General features: G+C 34.4%; 1 protein-coding gene across 1 annotated transcript; it reads left to right on the top strand.

Annotated features, from left to right (window-relative positions):
- The first annotated feature begins 1,236 nt into the window (after positions 1-1,236).
- Positions 1,237-21,247, top strand: LOC110711810 (DNA repair protein RAD50-like). Its single transcript, XM_021890237.1, is given in 28 exon segments — positions 1,237-1,648; positions 2,286-2,372; positions 2,477-2,644; positions 3,418-3,593; positions 4,153-4,267; positions 5,811-6,039; positions 6,138-6,316; positions 7,158-7,328; positions 7,936-8,040; positions 8,174-8,281; positions 8,375-8,586; positions 8,707-8,799; positions 11,587-11,714; positions 12,261-12,375; positions 12,455-12,584; positions 13,267-13,476; positions 13,913-14,121; positions 14,598-14,799; positions 16,368-16,448; positions 16,450-16,538; positions 16,636-16,960; positions 17,683-17,808; positions 17,885-17,937; positions 18,377-18,527; positions 18,638-18,700; positions 18,819-18,952; positions 19,032-19,160; positions 20,766-21,247. Coding segments are annotated over 28 exon segments (3,951 nt in total). The 5' UTR covers positions 1,237-1,525; the 3' UTR covers positions 20,806-21,247.
- Positions 21,248-21,658: the final 411 nt, after the last annotated feature.

The following is a 21,658-nucleotide window of genomic DNA, read 5'->3' as shown; positions in this document are numbered from 1 at the left end:
ATAAATTAGGATTAATATAGTAATTTGTCTACAATAATGAAGAATTGCAGAAGAAGGCTAAAGCTTTTATGGAAATATCAACTGACTTTTAAAGGAAAATGAAGGAGCTTCAATGGAGAAAATCCAAACTCATCACATTGATAAACTTCAAACTTGGGAAGTTTATCAAATGGCATGGATAGTCTTTTAATCTTTTTGATCAACTTGTTTCGTTGATTTAGCGATATAGTTGTGATGACTATGTCATATTTTGGATGTGCACTGGTGGACATTGTTTATTAACTACGTATCTTACCCTATTAGACGATGTTTGCATTGGTGAGTTATTAGACAGTAACGTCGTTTTCAATTTCCACCACCGAAGCTTGCTCCTTCTTCCTTCCATGATTTATACCCACCTTCCACAGGCACCACCATCTTCATCGCGTCCGCCTTCCACCTACACCACCATTTTCACCACCTTCCACCGACTAACCGACACCAATTTAATTTCCCTGTCTCCACCTTCCACCAATTACACTACCATAAACAGAAATTCTTATGAATAAATGGTGAAATTATGTGCATGATCAACCCTAAAGTGTAGGGGAGACCATGTCCTCCATTAAAGGTGTCGAAAATGGTGGAGGTTGTGGAAAGGAGGAGGAGGAAGCTTCAATGGAGGATGGAGAAAGGAGGAAGCTTTAATGGAGGATGGAGGAAGGAGGAAGGAGGGAGCTTCAATTCTCCTCCATCATGCCATGGTTCACAAGTTGAACTCCTCTAATCCTTTTCTTTATAAGATGTGGTTTGAGAAGAGTGTTTTGAAATGTAAATAGTCGTTATGAAGTCGAACTTTGTAATACATTTAGAAATTTTATCATGTCACGACATTCTGATTAGAATGAGTTTGAGATTAGGCTTTAAGTCTTGACTCTTGAATACCAGATGAGCGGGGATTGAGAATTATTCAACTATCTAATATATCCATTTTATTATACTCTCTCTATTTTTTAAAACTTTAACAATTTTTCCCTTTTTCCGTGAACATTGAAGAGCAGGAAAAGAGAGTTGAACATTTTATTGTTTTAATTATCTTATTAATTAAATGAATGTCACTAATAATGTTAGGTTTTCATTAATATAACCGCTATCACCATTCTCGATTTTGCTGATACAAAGTGTTTCGTAATCGATTCTACATGAACGGTATATAGGAAATTACGACTTTACGAGTACTTATTACCGACCAATGCAAATGGGGACTTGAATTTGGCTTGCTCCGTAACCAATTTATTTAATCGTTCGAGTATTCCCGCGCCCATTACAGAGTCGCAAAACTCCATATAAACAACTTACAAAACTTTTTGAGTGAAAATAATTGAAAATTAAACCCCCACAAAACCCTTGTTTTCATTTCTCACACTTTCGCCGGGGAAAAAATTCCGGCGAAAACTCCATTAATTTTGCAGCAAATTAATCAATAAAACCCAAATCAGAGAAAACCATTTGAAATTCGCTGCAAATTGTATAGAAAGCAGCAAAAATGAGTACAGTAGACAAGATGCTGATTAAAGGTATCCGGAGTTTCGACCCGGAAAACAAGCATGTCATCACCTTTTTCAAACCCTTAACCTTAATTGTGGGCTCCAATGGCGCCGGAAAAACTGTATATTTCTATTTTATTTTACTTTTTTTTTTGTATTTTTTGGTTACCCATTTTCTTATTTTTGTTGTAATTAACCTTAATTTTTCTGGGGTTTGAATGTAATATTGCTTGGTATTTTTATTTATTAGATTATAGTGGGATGTTTATTTTCTTTTAATATACTGTTTGGTGATTAAATTGAGTTGCTCATTTCTTAATTTAATTATTTATTTATTTATTTTTCATATGTTAGTTGCAAAATGTATAACATGTAGGGATGAAGAAAGTGTGAAGTTTGGCTAATGATGAGTGATAATTTGAAATTTACACTTTGTTTGGATTGAAGGAAATGGAGGGAAGGGAAATAGAGGGATAAATTATCTTTCATTTGGATAACAAATGAGGAAGGAAGGGAATTGGAGAGAGAGAAATGGAGGGAGTAAATTGTAAGAAATTGATCACTCCATCAATGGAGAGATTTGGAAGGAAAACTCATCTTTCTTTCCTCCCCTCCCTTTCTCTTCCCTCCCCTTCACCTCCCTCCCCTTCTTTTCTTTCCTATTTCTTTATCCAAACACACCATTAGAAAGATGATTAATGTACTTGGAATTGTAGGATTACTCTATATTGTTTTGTAATTAGTTTGATTTGGGTGTAGACTGTAATCGAGTGCTTGAAGGTTGCATGCACTGGGGAGTTGCCTCCGAATGCTAGGTCGGGTCAAAGCTTCATTCATGATCCTAAGGTTTCTAATTCTCTGAGCTATATTTATTTTTTGTTTGGTTTGTTTTATTTTGTTGGAGATTGGTGCTAATATTAGGGTTTTGTTTTGTTGGGTATGAATGGTAGGTAGCGGGAGAGACAGAGACAAAAGCGCAAATTAAGCTCCGGTTTAAGACAGCCGCAGGGAAAGATGTTGTGTGTATAAGGTCGTTTCAGTTAACCCAAAAGGCGTCTAAGATGGAGTATAAAGCTATTGAAAGTGTGCTCCAGACTATTAACCCAAATACAGGGGAGGTGAATATATGCTCGTTAATGCTATCATTATGTTGTACGTCATAGATTATTTATCTGCGGCAAATATTGAAACTTGGATGTTGCTAGTATCATTGTTTAGTGACATTTCAACGGCTATATTTTGAAACCTTTGCAGCTTTAGGTGTTGTGCGAATTGCCTTCTTTCATTTGCTGTTTGTTAGGGGTTTGGGTGATGTATAGTTCAATGTGTTTTAACGGTTTATGTTGCATAGCTGATTGTTCATCAGTACATAGTGGTATTTCCCTTTCCTTTTGGACGAAATGGTAGAGTTCTTTGGTAATATATGTCCTCTAGAAGGGATATACATAGCCCTAGAAATCCAGGATATCATTTAGACTTGAATATAAAAGGTGAATTTTATTTATTTGCCAAATATTAAGCCTAAACTTTTGCGCAATGCAACTCTAGCCCATATGCTATGCTCACATGTGTTTATCATATTGTCAATTTGCTGGTAGGAAGGTGCATGTTAGGCATTGTAATCTGTAAGTTCTTACTATTATTTTTATTTTACAAGGAATATAGCTGGTAAAATTGATGTAGGTGCTAGCCTCCCTTTCTTCCCTTGTTATGTTTCAGTCTCCATCATTTGAATTGTTTGTCTGAAGGATGAAGAGACCTCGCAATTAATAGTTTTAGCTCTTACACTACATGCTATTGTGTCTGTGTATTATCTGTAAACTTGTATATGTCTTGCTGAAAAGGAAGAGTAGGTCCTCCACTCACACATTATTCTCTTACTTCCTTTTAGAAAGTTTGTCTCAGCTACAGATGTGCTGATATGGATCGAGAAATCCCTGCACTGATGGGTGTTTCTAAAGCGATTCTAGAAAATGTGATATTTGTGCACCAAGATGAGGCTAACTGGCCATTGCAAGACTCCTCCACTCTGAAAAAAAAATTTGATGATATATTCTCTGCGACCCGGTAAGGCTGTAGTCACTTGGCATTATGATGGTTTATGTGAATTTTTTTGATGTGATTTGGAGCATAATTGTATGCTTTCTTTAATCTTCTTTATAATTAGCAGAGACATTTATGCTTCAACAGGGTAGTGGGAGCTCTATGTTTATGTTATACCAATTGCCATTGTCACTAACAATCTCCGTATCTGTTTCTACTTAGGAGTCATAACAACAGCCTTTTAAGCAAAATTGGTTAAGGCCATTAATTAGATCTAGGCATATGCATGTCTGGAAAGGGTGCACCGGTAGAGGTAGTTGGTAGTTCTGCATAGTAATTAGTAAACATCATGAGGCATGGCTCATAAAAAAAACTTACTATTATGTCATAGCTGGGTTTCTATTTATTGCTGAACTAATGCAATTATAATCATAGAGAAAATAGTGCTGTGAGATGACTTCTTTTATTAACTCATTGGCACCTTGACTTGTTTTCATTATAAGTATAGCCTGAGTTGAGAGTTGTTTTTTTTTGGGTTAAAAGTTGAGAGTTGGATTGAGTTCTTTCAATGTGCTTTGACCAGATACACTAAGGCATTGGAGGTCATCAAGAAGCTCCATAAAGAGCAGGCCCAAGAGATCAAGACATACAAGCTGAAATTAGAGCATCTGCAAACATTAAAAGATTCTGCTTATAAGGTTTTCCTTCTTGTTCTCCTAGGGTCTTAGACATATACTTCCTGCATCTTTTTTGGTCAGTTTCCTGGGTCTTGTATAGTATGAGTGATCTACGTACCATTTATTTGTGAATTATGTGTAAACAGGGGGCATATACCAATGTGTTTGAAGTTAAGTTCACTCTTTCTCTCTTTTCGATATGAACTTCTTTCATTGATTCTCTTCGACCTTATCTTCTTCTCTCTTTTCTAACTGTTTTCTTCTGTCACAAATTTACAATTTTCTATTTCCTCTTTTCCTTTTTTGGATGAGCTTATTCTCCATGTTCTTTCTCCTCTTTGACAGTATGAGGTTTGCTTTTTTTTCTTTTCTTTTCTTTTTTTTTTCCTTTTCTTCCTTTCCATTTTAGCTAACAGATTGACTGGTACCCACCCTCTGTTATATATTTTTTTTTAATTTTATTATTATTTTTTATGTAAAAATCACCTTTTGATTATAGTCATGTGACCCCCTCCCCCCTCCTGATTATTTTTTTTTTTCAATTTTTTAAAACTATTTTTTTGGCCTTTTTTTTTACTCAATTAAAGTTACTCCGTAACACCTTAAAAGAAATAAAATTAGAACAAAAACGATGGACAAAGTTGTGTCTCGTTATCTTGTATACAAAAGGTGCACGGCCTTTGCCTTGCACCTTGGCTCCATTGGCCATCTGCACCTTGTGCGTCTCGCACCATTTAAAACATAAGATTTGCTGTAGATTTAGACAATTTTCCAATTTTGAAACTTTACTCACAATCATTGGATGAAGGTAGCTAGTTGTCATCTATGGTTCTTGGAAGATTGTATGTGTTTTATCTGCTGTAGGTAAAAGAGGAAGGGAGGCTGAGATCAGTCAATGTAAGGGAAAGGTTAAGTACTTTCTCCCTTACCTAGTCCTCCTCCCCCTTCCCCAAAAAATGGTAGGTAAGAGCATGAGGGGAAATGGTGAATGTAATGCACCAGTGTCCAGTCTGGCCACCAGTCATGGGGAGGCTTATGGGATACGTGAGATAGTAGCACTGCAGTACCCATGACTAAGATCAAATGTCTTTTCTCTTCATGTTTATTGGATTTGTTGTCGTATGACTTGTATCTTTGACAGGTGTATACCTTGGAGGTAGTTCAATAATCCTGTTTCTATCCTTCTACTCATTCTTCTAGTCTATTTATATTAAATTATTTATGGTAATGATATGCGCAACATAAGGTCTAACTATAAGCATTAAATTTCATTCCTAATTGGTATTAGTCTAGGAATTTATGACAAACTCACACGTTGATCACTAGTATTAATGCTTACTTTGTGCATGATGTTTAACTTTTTCTAATAGTTATCCCTTAGGGTTGTACATATAATTTTCCTTTGTGTTAAGTTGCAATTTCTTCTACCCATATGCGTCAAATTCCTCTGTTGTAGTTTTGGTGATCTATAGTTATTTGTCTTTAATTGTTGTAGCTGGAAACATTAATGTTTGATTTCCTTGGGATGTTCTGATGGTCTGCGGCCTTGATCATTCTCTGACAGTTACGAGAAAGTATTGCTCAAGATCAGGAAAGAACGGAATTTTTGAAAGTTCAAATGCAGAATTTGGATAAGGAAATTGAAGAGGTTGATGCGAAGATACAATGCACTGAAATTAAGCTAAAAGATCTGCGTAAGCTACAGGATCAGATAACCGAAAAGAGTGCCACAAGAAGTGCTTCATATAAAGAGCAGGAACAAAGGTATCTAGCGCTCAACGAAGAAATTGAAGGTCTGTCACTCTGTTGTGTCTCATTATTTCTTGAGTGTGCTAATTGCATTAACAGTCTGTATTTGAGTATATTGCATTTAATATGGTTTGTATTTCAGAGACTGATGAAGAATTGAAGGAGTGGAAGGAAAAGTTTGATGAAAAAATTTCTCAACAGGACAGGCTAATTGCCAAATTGGTCAGAGAAGGAGATGACTTAGAGAAAACAAGTAATATCCTTAGCAAAAAAATTACTGAGTATCTTGTAGAGATAAGCAAACTTCAAAGTGCAGCAGATGTAAGTCTACCGTATATATTATTAAAAGTAAATTTCACAAGGTAACCCTGTTTTTAACAAGGTGCCAGCTGGGACCTTTGGTCCATAGTGTTTATGCATGGAGCATGCCTCAGAATGTCCTATATATCAACTCCCTACACTGCATTGACATGATGGAGTTTTCCATTCTAACTATTTATAAAATAATTCAAAGTTAAATTTCTATGTAATTCACTGTCCTAGACTCTTAAATAAAATTGCATTTACATTTCTTGGATTATTTTATGAAGCGTTGATGAGGGCAGGTTTATAACTATCTCACTCTATCATCTGGGGTTGTGCGATCAGTATCATGGTTGTGGACTTTTTTTTTTGGGGGGGAGGGGAGGGGGGGGGGATCAACTCTTGTGGGCATTGACTTGAGATAGGGCCACATAAAGCATAAGATCCCACCTCCCATCTCCCAAAAAAAATGTAAATAAAAATCCTGACATTTATACTCTTATTTCAGAGTAGCCTATTTATTATTTAAAATTTTCATTGTTGTAAAGCCTAGATATTATGAATAGGATATGAGTCAATAGACTGAGCAGGGAATGAATGAGGTTTTTTTTTTTGTTTTTTTGTTTTTTTTTTTTTTTTTTTTTTTGAATTAGGGGGAGTGCCAGTAGTTATTGCTTTAGATCCTGTTGAGGGTTGTGATAGTCAATTGATTTTTTTAATTTTTATTTTATTTTTTTCACATGAACATCCCAAAACCACGGGGAGCTACCTTGTGTGATTTATCTAAAATTGTATTTGTTGCCTGTTTCTTTTTCTTTATTATTTACAATTATTGGATGTTTTTTCCTTTTGGCTCCAGGCTCATACTGAGCTAAAGAATGACAGGGACTCCATGATCAAAGAGCTCTATTCTATGCACAATTTGGGATCCCTTACAAATGGTCCTTTCAGTGATGAAACAGCTTTGAGTTGTACAAGTTATATAAATGAGAGGATACTTGACTTGGAGAAGGATTTAAATGAGAAGAAGGTCAGTTTTACCTTTTCTATGATTTTGTAAATAATCTTTGGGCTTTCTGATGCTTGCGATGTGCAAAAGCATATGTTCTCAGATTTGTATTTCCATTGGATTTTAAAGTTAACGATATGCTTACTTATTGGTGGGCTTGCTCACTAAAATAAGTTTCATGAGTCTGGTCATCACCAATTATTACAACCCTTTCTCAGTTGGTGTAGAACTAAGTAGGGAGAAAAAATGACCAGATTCTACACCATGGACAGAGAAAGATTTAATGGGAAGGGAAGAAGAAAGAGGCAAGATTGTTGATGGTCATGGTAGATTGGTAGTAGGAGTATAAAAGGATAGATGTGGAAATAATAGGAGAAAGATGAGGTGTTGATTACTTGGGAGAAGGGATGTTATATTTTCTCCTGGTAATGGAGTACTGGAGTGGAGTACACTCAACTTTATCCCCTCTTTAACCCTGCTCTTCCTCTCTAGAATACCGGAGAATCAGCTGCTCTGTATATGGAGTATATTATCATGTTTGTACTTTTTATACTTATCTACGAACCTCCTTGCCATTTTTACACCATCTTTTTATGGCTTGTAAAATATTTAACTGAGATTGTTACAGAAATCAAATGAAACTGAAATTAAAGCAGCACTGGATTCCTATAACGATGCTAATAACAGTCTGAAGAATCTTGAAGCTAAAAGGAGGGCCAATGCGGACTATAAGGTTGTTACAATTCTTTTTTGTTTGTTTGTTTATTTATTTATTTTTATTTTTTATTTTTAAATAAACAATCTGCTTAATTTCATTCATGTCCACATAATATTAAGTGTCATGTCTTCTGGATTATTCCTTACAGAATAAGATTTTGAAACGCATTAAAGAAAAAGAGAGTGAACGTAAGACATATGAAGATCAGCTATCTGGATTTGATCTCCCTCGCTTAGATGAAAGAGAGAGGCACACGGTATTATATTTGTTTATGGCTTTCTTCTATGATGTTTCCCCTGCTTGATTACTACTTCTTATACCATTATGCTTCATAATTTGTTTGCTTCAGAATCTCGAGTTGGAGAGGAAGACAAAACAACTTGCTGAAAGAGATTTTGATTCTATTATAATGCAAAAGCAAAGTGAAATCTTCAACTTGAACAGTAAGATTAAATCTCTGAATCGTGAGAGAGATATCTTGGCTGGTGATTCTGAGAATAGAGTAAAGTTGGCTATGAAGAAATCAGAGATAGAAAATCACAAGAAAAAGTTAAACAAAATGTCAGTTTACAAGCTCTGGAGTTGTTCAATTTTCGTGTATTTGTTGAGGGTAGTTTTTTTTTTTAAACTCCTGTGCTGCCTGATATATCTTCAAACTGACGTATTATGCTCTATTTCTAGAATGGATGAGCACAAGGATAAGATTAGAGGAGTACTAAAAGGGAGACTCCCACCAGAGAAGGATTTGAGATGTGAAATTCTCAAGGCTAAAAGGTTATTTTCAAGCTTTTGAAGATCTACTTTGATCTTTTTCTTTTTTTATATGTCTTGATTTTGCTTCACACTAAGTCACGATTTAAATGATATAGGGGTTTATTGTTTATTGAGAGCTTCCTAAATCATGATCTATCTCTATTAGATAACTGAAGGAGGAGGTGGTGGTGCCCCCATAAACTGCCAAGTTATCTTTACTTTTAATTAGTTCTAAAATAATCAACAATATAGAACCCCGACATATATGGATTCAACTAGAATAGGTCCCGTGCCATGCACGGTAGCCTTACTACAATAATTATAAAAAAAAATATGGACAAAATACAAATATAACACACTTTGTGTTTATTTTCTTCTTATTTTGCATTCACAATGAAATTAAACATGGAAAATAACGAAAGGGTTGATTTGACCGCGTGTATATAAAAAAAACTACATCTTAGACCAAAACGAATGGACTTAGTCTTAGACGGTGTATATATACCTGGTGGAGCAATAACATAATAAAGCGTTACATCTCTAAATTCTATTAGAGTATCATTTTCCTTTTATTTACCAAATAAGTATTTAAAAATATGTATTACACCCAACCGTAGGTATAATAACCCAGTTTTAATGGTATTTGGTCTAAATTTTTTCCCTAACAAAATATAATAATATAAAAAATTGGAGATAAAAACTAAAAAAAGGATGAAATTTTAATGAATCAAATTGTCTTACTCCGTACATGATTTCATGCGTACTCCATTTGTTTTTTTATATTTTTCGTATTAGAATTATGCAAGAAACCAATTAAACCATTTTTAAAATACCAAATTTCCATTTCAAAATTAAAAAACTATTGAGAAGATAAAAATTATACCGGAGCATAAATTATATATTGTGCATTTATTAAATTTTGTGATAGTGGAAAACATATTTAATAGATACATAAATAGCTAATGGAGATTAAAGAAAAAAGAATAATGTTATTAAAAAAAAAAAAAAGAATAATGTTATAATTATTATAATTATATGATTTGGTGAATATTTTGTGTATAACCTATAATAGGTAATTAATGGCATTGACTAAAAAAAAAGGAAAAAAAAGTGAAAAGGGGTTTTGGTTTCAGTATTATAATAATATTGATTAAAAGGCCAAATTGTCAACTTTTCTTAATTGTAGAGCGAATCAAAAACATAATTGATGCTTTATAAACAAACAAACATAAGGAAATAACTTCTATTTAATAAAAATAATTTAAGGAATTTGGTCAAATCAAGCAAAAATTATAAGCATAAGAAGGGGAAAAAAAACCCCTCTTTAGCTGATTCCTTTTCCTATTTTTTTTTATTTTTTTTTTTTTGAAATGATCTATAAATGCCAAATTGTCTCAGTGATAACCTAAAGTTTCTTCCTCTCAGGCCTCTGCCATATGATTATTTATTTCAATTATAAAGTAAGTTTTTAAAGATTGTTTATGTCAAATTTTAAAATTTTGGTTTATTGTTGTATTGTTAATCAATTTGAACTGTTAAAGTAGTGAATTTTAAAAATTAAAGCACACAATACAATGACACATGCATGTAAGGCTAGTGTAGTATTAGGAAATAAACTAACAATTGTGATATTGATACATAGTATTATTACGATGGTTTGCTTGGGTGTATTTTCCCCAATTTTAATTAGTACTTCCTGCGTCCCTTAATTAATAGCCTGTATTCCTTTTTGGGGAGCACAAAATTAAGAGCCTATTTCTATTTTAAGGTTTACTTTTTGAAAGTATTCCCCTTTTTTTTATGAGTTGTCATCCTTTTTTTGTACTAATAATGACTTTTTACATCAATTCCCAAGACTTTCTCTCCCTTTCTTCAATAATTCCCAACCACTTTGTTTTCTCTCTATCTCTCTCTAACCCCACATGCACACATATATTCCCAATCAACTTTCTTAATTCCCATGATAAAAACCCAAATAGGCTCTTAATTAAGGGACAGAGGGAGTAATGAAGAATTATATAAGAAAGACACTATGATGACACATGCAAAGTGAGGGATAAGAAATTTTAGTGTATTGATTAGAGTTTGAAAAATGACTCCAACTATACAAATGTTTCGACATGAGGAACTTGAAAGTCTCAAGTAAGGAAGCTATATCCTTAAAAAAATCTGTTTGCTTATTTCTAAGCGCACCGCCAAATTGACAATGGAACTAATTAAGGAGTGCATACTGACATCCTTTTTTGTTTTGTCTATGGTGACTGGTGAAAAATGATATGACTTTCTACACTTTTATATATTCTAACTTTGACTACAATGAGTCAATGATAAAGGTCCTTATTTTAATTGTTATATGTAATCAAAGATATAGAAGGTCAAAGTAAGTTTATAAACATTGTAAAAAGTCAAAATAGTGAAAATCTATTGAGAAATGGAAGAATTAGATTCATTGGTACTTCTCGTGGAAGTTTTCTTGGGGTAATCTTTGGATGAAGTATATTTTTATTACTATATTGAGTCCGTTTATGAAAATTATAACATTTGTGTTCTGTACACAAAAAAAGGTAAGTGGAAAGAGAGTGATGATGTAGTGAGTGGGGGCAAGAAAAGGCAGATAAAGGGAGAGAATGTTAAAAAGTGGGTGGGTGTAAAAAAAAGTTGAATAAAGAGAGTGACTGAAACGTGGTAAATATTGTGGGTTAAAAGAAGGAAAGGTAAGAAAATAGGTTTACCAAAAATGGAATAAAGTGAAAGTGTTGAAAACTTTCGGACATGGAGAAAATCTTTAAATTTTCATTATATGTGCAGTTCTACAAGCAGCGAGTTTGATGACCTTATCCCCAAGTCCCGCGAAGTTGAAAACGAAGTTTCCTTGTTGCAGTTGAAGATCAAAGAAGTCCGCAATAACTTAAATAAATTTCAAAGAGATATGAACTGTAAGTTTGATTTTTAATCTCATGGAGTAGCTAAATGTTGTAGTTGCTTGGGACATGATTTTTGGGTCAAATGGGACTTTTGTTTGGGTATGAAGAGAGTGTCATCAATACTCTATGTTCGCCGAGCTAGGAATGCTGTAACTATGGTGTGTAAATGAGCTATTTTTTTTTTGTGAATTCCATTTCATTTCCTGTTATGATACAAAGTGCAATATGCACCCTTCATGTACAAATTATAATCCTCCACCCCACCCCACTCCTTTGGTATTTGGCAATTTCATTTGCCTTATACCTGTAAGCCACGTTAGCCCCTGTCTTCAAAGATTTTATGCTTGAATGCTGGCGTTTCCTGTCTCGTGTTAGAATTGTCTCATCCTGAACAATGTTTGTGTGTAAGAAGTATACTAATCATAACCGTGTTGATGGAGAAATGCATTTTATTGTTGCTAATTCATCTGAATATTTCAAAGATATATGCACTTATTTTGATTGTTTATCTTATTCACCTAACTCTTCATCTAAATGCCTCTCCATGTATATTTTCAGCTAGGAAGAAGTTCATTGAGTCAAAACTTCAATCACTGGATCAGCAACTTTTTGGTGTTGATTCCTATCTGCTAGCGTTGAATAAGGCCAAAGAGAAAAGAGATGCTCTGAGAAGGTTCTGGACATCTTATGTTCTTTAGAAGCAGGCATGGCCTTTCGTTTATGTACTAATTATTCTGACTAACTTGATGCAGTAAATGCGATATGGAAGAGGGTATGCGCAAAATGTTTGTTCCGTTTGAATTTACTGCTCGAAACCATCATATTTGTCCTTGTTGTGCACGTCCTTTTTCTGCTGAAGAGGAGGATGAATTTGTCAAGAAGGTAGGATATTTACTAGTGTTTACTGAAGGTTTCATCAAGGATTTAATGTTGTAAGCTCTCTTCAATCACTTGGGTAAGATTGCATGCATTTGACCCCTTATATCGCTGTGGGCCGGAGCCGAAAGCCTTATGAGAGAGACTTGGGTTTTGATCTCTTCACTTCATTCCTATTACCTTTTACTTGTTAAAAATCATACCACAACCATACCACTAAAATTCAGACCAGACCAAACAAAAATCTCTTACTACATATTTATATTTTCTTATTGCCATATATCTTTAGTTTCATATTTGTAAAAATTATGAAAATTAGATATTTTATTATAGACTTTAAGGTGAATCTAACAAGAACCTAAATTGCTTTTTTTTATTCATTAACGTACAACTAAGGTCTATGTTCAGTCAAATCAGAGAACTAGTCTAGACCAGACTAGACCAGAAATTTCAAATCAGACCAAACCAGACCAAAAAAAATTCAAACCAGACCAGACTGTAGAAATTTCAAACCTGAACACCTTATTTCAAGTGAAGAGAACAAATTCTTGATTAATAATTGTGAGTAATGGTGTGATATGATATAGTCAGAAGCCTGCTTTACTAATTAATTGATCTTGTAAGCCTTGTGATCTCTACAATGTCTTTTTGTTATTTTACAATATGGATTATTTTGGTTGATGATCAGCAAAAGGAAAGTATGGCCACTACTGGAGAGCGTATGAAGGAGGTGGAAGCAGAAGCTGCGAGTGCTGATTCCATTTTTCAGCAGTTGTACAGCCTCCGAGCAGCGTATGATGAGTATTCTAAATTTAAAGAAGAGGCAATACCGCAAGCAGAGGCGGAGCTAGCTAATTTAAATGAAGAGTTGGATCAGAAGGCGCAGGCACTCGATGATGTAATATTTTGGACTTGTGTTCTCTTATCTTCTAGCAATTACATTAGCTGTGTGTGTGAGTGTGTGTGTGTGCCATCATGCCTGCTAGATTTGTTCACGATACTTGTCTACTAAATGATTCCAAGATATTCACCTGAAATATTTCATTGTAGGTCTTTCACATTGTGATCATATCTGAGTTTAGTGGTGGATCATTACTAAGGCTTGTTGCTTAATCTTATGTACTTTCGTTTGAATCCTGATGTTCTCTTGACATCTCCTGCTGAGTTACAGTGGTGACATTAAGTTTTGTTCAATGTGGAAAATAAGTTCTAAAGTTCCATCTTTGCCTTTTCTCAGGTTTAACTGCTATAAAAATCAAGACTGTGTTATGATGTTAGTCCTGATAATCCATGGTTCTTTAGTCTTATACTACACTATTTATTGTTTCATGTAGATTTCATGTATAGTTGCCCAAGTAAAGGCTGACAAGGATTCAGTTGAAGCCTTGGTATCACCTGTGGAGACAGTGGACAGGCATTTCCAAGAGATCCAGACCTTAAAAAGTCAAGTCGTTACATTGGAAGACATGCTTGATTATCGAGGGCTGGACATTCGATCTATGGAAGACATCAAGTCAGAGCTCAATGATCTGCAGAACAAAAAGTATATATTATCCTGATAGTTTTCTTATTTTGTATATGTTTTAGCTTGATATGTTTCTCTTTTCCTCTTCTGAGATATAAAATCCTCGTCACATGTGCTTTTACCTTTGAGCAATATATAGAGATATGAAGATGGCTTTAGCTTCTAACTTCGTACTGATGTTGAAGTCATGTATTTATTCTTAACTTTTTTCTTGCTGAATCTACATGTTTATTGTCTTACCTGTGCAGTGTGCCAGTCTCGTTTGGGGCTTGAGTGTGTGAACTAAGCTCTTTCACTTGCCTGGTTGACAAGTGTCCTCTTTTCTCTCTCATTTTTATTTTACTTAAGTAGATTGGGCATATTTCTAGCAGTTCATATGAAATAGCAATATAGGCACTTTGACTGTAATTGTAGACAACTTCACTGTTTTTGTAACACCATTTTCCTCCCATTTTTGTCTCATTTCAATGTGGCTCATTTTCTATGCTATGTAGGGATAAATTGCAAGATGATATCGAGAAGTTAAGAGAAGAACAAAAGTATTTGGCGGATGATTCAAACAGTACCACCCTTCGGTTGTACTCAGTTAGGGAGGAGAAAATGAAAGCTGTTGCTGTACTGAATAATTTTAATAAAGTGGAAGATGAGCTTCAAAGTTTGATGGAGGAGAAAAGTCAAGTGGAGCTTGAGGAGAAGGTAACCTATAGAATTGATGGTATTGGTCAAATTAGCATTAATGCACAGCTTTCGATTGAATCTTGCATTGTCTAATCTGCAATGCCTCTTGCTTTACCCCAAAATGCTGTTTTCTTGAATTTTTATTGAATCTTTGATGCAGATGAAACCAGCAATTGTTGATTTGTTGGTCCAACAAAATTGTTAACCTTGCTATGAAAAATGTGTAAATGAAACAGGTGGGCAAATCTTAGGCGAGATTAACACGACAGAAAGGAGCATAAGGCTAAAACGAATAAAATATAATTACAAAAGCTGAATTTGATTATTGGAATTGAATACTAACAGTCTTTGGAGACTATTAGTTGATAGTTAAATTTCATTTTGGAGATTCGACCGCTGATCTTGTTTAATGTAATTTTGTTAACAAAGTTGTTGGGATTATAGTTGTATTATTCTGTTGTTAAATTGTCTTTCTTAGCCTCTAAATTCTGCTGAAACAAGTTCGTCACATAAGAGAAGTGTGATGCGCTGCCCTGATTTTAATTTTTACTTAGTTGTTGGCTTCTTGCTCCATGATCATCCCTCCACTCCTTTGGCACCCCTTAATTGGGACTTTGATAGTTGTCGAAAAAATCTCTAATCAAAATCAGAAGGCAGAGCTGCTAAAATTAGGTGAATTACAACACTAATAACAGAGTAGCATGATGTAGTTCATAGGGTTCGTGGCACAGAAGCCATTTTTTGTCCTTTTTAAACAACAATATCCTCCTATTGAACTGATGTGCTCTCAGACTACAACACTCCAAAACAAACGGAGCACAATCAAGAGATTCAGACTTATTCTCTATCTTTCCTGTAAAGCCTTGTGTAATTGGTATATTTTACCTTGTAAATTTCATTTAAGCATATGAATTTAATCTAAAATTGATCAAACCTAAGTTACTCAAGCTCGGGTACCCATGTCCAACACGAGTATGTGTCCATTTATCCGACTTGGCTGTTATGCGAAATTATTCCACTTCCACAATTTAGGTCCAAAATGAAGGATCTAAGTGTCCTATATGTCTGGGTGTCGAGGATTTGACAAAGGTACTTGAGGTAAAAATGAAGAGTCCGAGTATCATAGGATCAAACCATTTAAACTTGATGTTCTTTGTTTTATCTGAAGTGCCGTTACTTTTGAATCTTTATTGGTTTATCCGTTATTCATCGGATATATTCAATTTAAATTTAAGAATTGAGTAGCATGATTTTTTAAGATTGATATGGCAGAACATTTGGTCTATTGTTGATATTAGGATTATTTTCATTGTATCTGGATTTTTTAGGACACGTCATAAGGAACTCAACAGATACATATATTGATAGCACTATTCTAGCTCCATTTTGTTATTGAATATTTTGAAGTGAGGTTCATTTATGTACACAACAATTTTGTGATTGGTATTATTGTTGGTTGATCAATTGTAGTTCCTTTTATTTGTGTTCGATGTTTATTGATTAAACAATGTAAAAGCAGAATAATGTGTATTTATCTTTGAATATGATATTGATGAGTTGAAGTTAATTTCTTTTCATAATTGCAGCAACATGATGAGGTTATTAATCCTTTAGCCAAGGAGACATTGAAATTGTTAAGTGATTACAATGCTCTTAAAAAAAAAACTTGATTGTGAATATGAGAGGCAAGCTGATCTATGGAGAAGTCAACAGCAGCAGCTCAAAGACCTTCTCAAACTTAACTCCAAGATAGAAGAGTATGCAACTCAATCATGCCTTTGGTCATTTGGTTGTCCTTTCTTGTGCTCTTGACTTCTTTCCATGTGAGTTTTTTTTATAACATTCTGCTGGCAGGTATGATGAGACTAAGAAAGCAGAGCGCTTAAAGGAACTACAAGTAAGAAAGTCACAATCAGAATCCCAGCTTGAGAACTCTGGTCAAAAGAAGAAAAAAATATCTGATGAACTGGAAAGTGCACGTGAAATTAAGAAGAACCAAGAGTTACTGAGACATAATATTGATGACAACATTATATATCGAGAGGCAAAAGCCAGAGTAGATGAGCTTACTCGTGACCTTGAGTTGCTGGAGCAGAGACTAGTAGAGATTGGTAGTGCTGAGATAATTGAGTCTGAACTATTTAAGTTAGGCAAAGAAAGAGATAGGCTTCTGTCTGAGGTATTCTCAGTCTCATTCATCAGTTTAACTACATTAATAAATCATTCTGTTGCTTGATTCTTGTGATACCTGATTGCATTTCAAGTTACTAAAATATAGGCAGATGCTATGTTACTACTAGTGGTGTTATGGTTCTGTGTATGTGTCATACTATCAGCTACAAGTCATATCTGATATCACCTACTTTTATCAGATGTCAGGCTACAATTATTTCAATTGGTTGGAAATTTTGATGTGCATTTTGATTATGCACTAAGTTGGTGGTTGTTTACCAAAGCATCTTTGCTAGATGCAATCCAAGTATCCAACATGTATCTGCTGAATCTGAAGCATTGATTTGTATTATGATGATCAAGCATTAGGGCCTTTTATTCTGTTTTTATTTTGTTGCGTTTGGGGAAAGTAATTTCTGTTTCACTTACCTGCCACTCCCTCTGCTTCATACGTATGACTACTTTCATATATTCTGCATGGATTCCTACCTTTTTATAGCACTCCCTTTGCCAGCTTGGAAGCCATATTTTCGTGCCTTTCTTGGAATATGTTTTGTTTTTGTTTTTTTATTTTTTTTTATTTTTTATGCTTGAAATCTGTCTAAAAATGTGATATATCTTGTCATGTATGCTTCTACACAATTACAAATAAAAATCCTCTGGGTTAGTTGAGTAGCGATAAAAAGCTGCAGATATTTACAAAATCTATAACTTCTGTAATGTCTGTAGTTGAATAGGTTTCATGGAACAATGTCCGTGTATGAGAGCAACATATCAAAAAACAAGATTGATCTTAAACAACCACAATACAAGGATATAGACAAACACCACTTTGACCAATTAATCCAGCTGAAGGTAACTTTCACACAGCTTTTACATCCTTTCTTTAAGCTAATTTCATTATATTATTGACTGGTGTCTGATTTTACAGACTACAGAAATGGCAAACAAAGACCTTGATAGATACTACAACGCTCTTGACAAGTAAGTACTCCCTCATAAATCTAGAGAACAGTACAATTTATCTGGAAGTTAAGCCTTTGTTTCATGTTTTCAGAATTTATGTACTTCCAGTATATAATGTAGGTTCTTTTTTTTTTTTTCCTTTTTCTTTTGGCATCTTCTTTGTTTGACACTGTTGCTACATGCCATTGTGATTAATTTTTTTCCCCTGAAGATGTAATATGTTTGCGATTAACTAGTGTACAAGTCTATAATGTTTTGACCTCAGTTTTGTATTGGGCGAACTGAGAAGTCTCGTATTTCTGTGTTGATATTACTGTCAGGCCTTGAATACTTTGTTCAGCACTTGTAGTCATAAAGCTTTGCCCTCTTATACCACACATTTTATCGCTTTACGGGCTTTATGTGCTAGTTGCTAATGTTGAACATGGCTTCTTATGTTGGGTTTACCTTCCTTCAGGGCCCTGATGCGTTTTCACACTATGAAAATGGAAGAAATAAATAGAATTATTCGCGAAATCTGGCAGCAAACATACAGAGGCCAGGACATTGATTACATATACATACATTCTGATTCTGAGGGTGCTGGAACTAGATCTTACAGTTATAAGGTAATATCATATTCTTGACTACGTAATATTTTATCATTAAGTTTGTTGCTTCACAGCAGCTCTTAACATCAGTGGATATATTTATTAATTGTCCGTGATTTCTGTTTCAGGTGCTCATGCAGACAGGTGATGCTGAGCTTGAAATGCGAGGAAGGTGCAGTGCTGGCCAGAAGGTGAAGCAGTCTATTAAAGCCTGCGTGTCATAGAGATAAATTCTACATTTACTTTCTTTTCCATTTATACTTGTATGTTATTTCTGACATTCTCATTCCATGGCATCTGCATCTCAAGGTTCTTGCTTCACTTATTATAAGGTTGGCCTTGGCAGAAACCTTTTGCCTCCACTGTGGAATCTTAGCACTCGATGAGCCAACAACAAACTTGGACGGCCCAAATTCTGAGAGTTTGGCTGCTGCTCTTCTTAGGTATGCGTAGTATTTGCAGAGGTTCATACCTATTACTAATTAAATTCTAAACATCTTAGTTTTGGGTCATTCTCTTCAGAATCATGGAGGACAGAAAAGGCCAGGAGAATTTTCAGTTAATTGTCATCACTCATGATGAACGGTTTGCTCAACTAATTGGTCAACGGCAGCATGCAGAGAAATATTACCGGGTTTACAAAGATGAACAGTAAGGACCTGCATATTTCCTTGCAACCTTATGCTATTTTCCCTGTTACACTATGGTGGTCTGCTGGCCACCGTCGATTCCTCTAATGATTGGTTTAAGGTGGCCTGTGCCAGTTGTAGTGGTGGTTGGCTGAGGCTGGGATGAGGGATTCTTTTAAAAAAAAAAAAAAAAAAAAAAAAAAATCCTGTATTTCTTATAACAAATTTAGCTTTTCGACTTTCTTTAGGAAACTATCTATAGTAACCTTATACTTAAAGATCAATCAACAAAGCCTTAATCAAACAAGTGGGGTCTGCCACATGAACCAAAATAATTATTCCGTATAGTCATCCACAAAAATCTTCCTCCATCCCTTACGATCAAATACCTCATTCTCCCGTAAATCCATAAGCTTCATATCCTTCCTAACTCCTTCCAATATTTCTCAAAATTTCTAATCAACCCTAATTTTGTAAAATTTCTTAAATCACCTTTGTTTGAAATCTGAAATGTGAGTTTATGTGTTTGATTTTGGTTGTAGTGAAATTTTATTGACATTTTTCTCCAATACGTTAAAAGAATATGTATTTTACTCCCATGTTTTTCTTTTTTTCTTTTTTTTTTTTTTAATTACTTGCTACTCTTTTAAAGCTTGGAAAATTTGCCAAATACAACCAGCAAAGGTACCCATTATGCGAGTTACAACGTTTTAAAAATATTTTTGCAAAATATAACCTAAAAAGTAAACACACCTAACATTTAAAACTACAACCAAGAATTGTATTCTGACCATTTTATTGGGAATGTGATGTCATTTAATAGTCATGAAACAACTTATGTTAACTATCTTCCCCACAATACAACTTATGTTTCCAATAACTTGGTTATTAATGACATCACATTCGCGTTTAAATGGCCAAAACCCGGTTCTTGGTTGTAATTTTAGAGGTTGTGTTTTTTAGGTTTTATTCTGCAAAAATAGATCTAAAAGGTTGTAACCCGCAAAATGGTTACTTTTGCTAGTTGTATTTGGCAAAATTTTCCTTAAAACCCTTAAATTTTATTTGTACATACATTATTTTTGTTGTTTCTCACTTTACACTATGATTCATTTTAGCCGACCCCAAATCGTTTTGGGGCTGTTGTTGTTATGCTGTCAATAGTACAGTTATTAGGAGAAAATTCTCTACAGCAGAGTCAATTTGAAAATCTCAAATAAGTCAGGGCCGTGTTCAGGAATGGCTCTAATATACAGAAATACCATTAATTCTGGCATAGTTTCTTCATTGTGATTTTACTGTATGGGCTGTGATTTATTTAGCATATTTTCTTCTTTTTTATTTTTTATTTATTTATTTGCATGTATGTTCAAATTGGGTTTGCAAAAGAAGGTGACATGAATAAAATGGGCTTGCAAGAGCATGTAACACTTGGTAGAAGCGAATAGAGAAGAGGATCTTTGTGGATTAACATAGGAGAGATTAATTATTTGTCCATGCAGCCGACCCCATCATTTTGAGAAGGCTTTGCATTTGTGTGTGTGTATGCATATTGTTTGTTAGTAAAAATTGATGGTGTATATCCTTTTTGAAAAAATAAAATAATTTTTTCATTCTTTCTCTGCAGTCAACATAGCATAATTTCTGCTCAGGAAATCTTTGATTGAAGTTCCTCAAGGTGCTTCATTGGTCTCCATTCAGTTTACCCTTTCCACCAGCCTATATTGAATGTTTCATCACTTGGTTTGAGGTGACTGATTCTGTACATCCTGCCTCATCAACCTTCTGATCTCTCTTTTAAAGAAGTGAATACTTCACTTGTCTGCACATTTAAATCACTTACGTGGATCATGTTTACGTTATGTATTGTCATTCTCATAGTATAGCAGAATATGAAGTGTATGAGCTGAAATATTGGTAGGTGTTTGTGGTTGACTATCAGTATACAACTAGGCTTCATTTGAATAGAGTTTGAAATGAGAGGAATGTGTGCTGTGTCCATTAAAACAAGTTGCTACATTAACACAGAAAGTCGCTTTGTAATATCTGCCTGATTTTTACCGTACAGAGTATATTTTTTGGTTTGAGCTATTCTCGATAATTATTGAATTGTTTCATAATCACTATGCTTCCTAACTGAAATGTTTGATTACCTTGAAGAGTCGACATGAGAAGTTTATTTGGCAAAATTCTGCCTTTTGTTTGGCAGATTCTAGCCCCTGTTAGGCTGTTACTCTTGACTGAGCCATTTACTCGGAAAATTTTATTCAAGTAGCCTAGCGTAATTAGTTGTTAAAGTTCCTCCTAAGTGCGTTACAATAGAAACCTTATTCAGCTGGTAGTTGCCTGTATGAGTAAAGGTAAATGTCTAAATGGTGTAAATGTGTGCTTCAGAGTACAGTATGGAATTTATAGAAACTGAAGAAGAGTCTGTATTTGATTCTTGTTGATAAATAATGTAGTAATTTGCCTGCTATGGCTTGTTAATATTGAAACCTGAAACATCTGAGAAGATAGTCA

The sequence above is a fragment of the Chenopodium quinoa genome, unplaced genomic scaffold, assembly GCF_001683475.1.
Source record: "Chenopodium quinoa cultivar QQ74 unplaced genomic scaffold, ASM168347v1, whole genome shotgun sequence".
NCBI classification, from domain to species: domain Eukaryota; kingdom Viridiplantae; phylum Streptophyta; class Magnoliopsida; order Caryophyllales; family Amaranthaceae; genus Chenopodium; species Chenopodium quinoa.
This window is presented reverse-complemented; position numbering and strand designations above follow the sequence as displayed.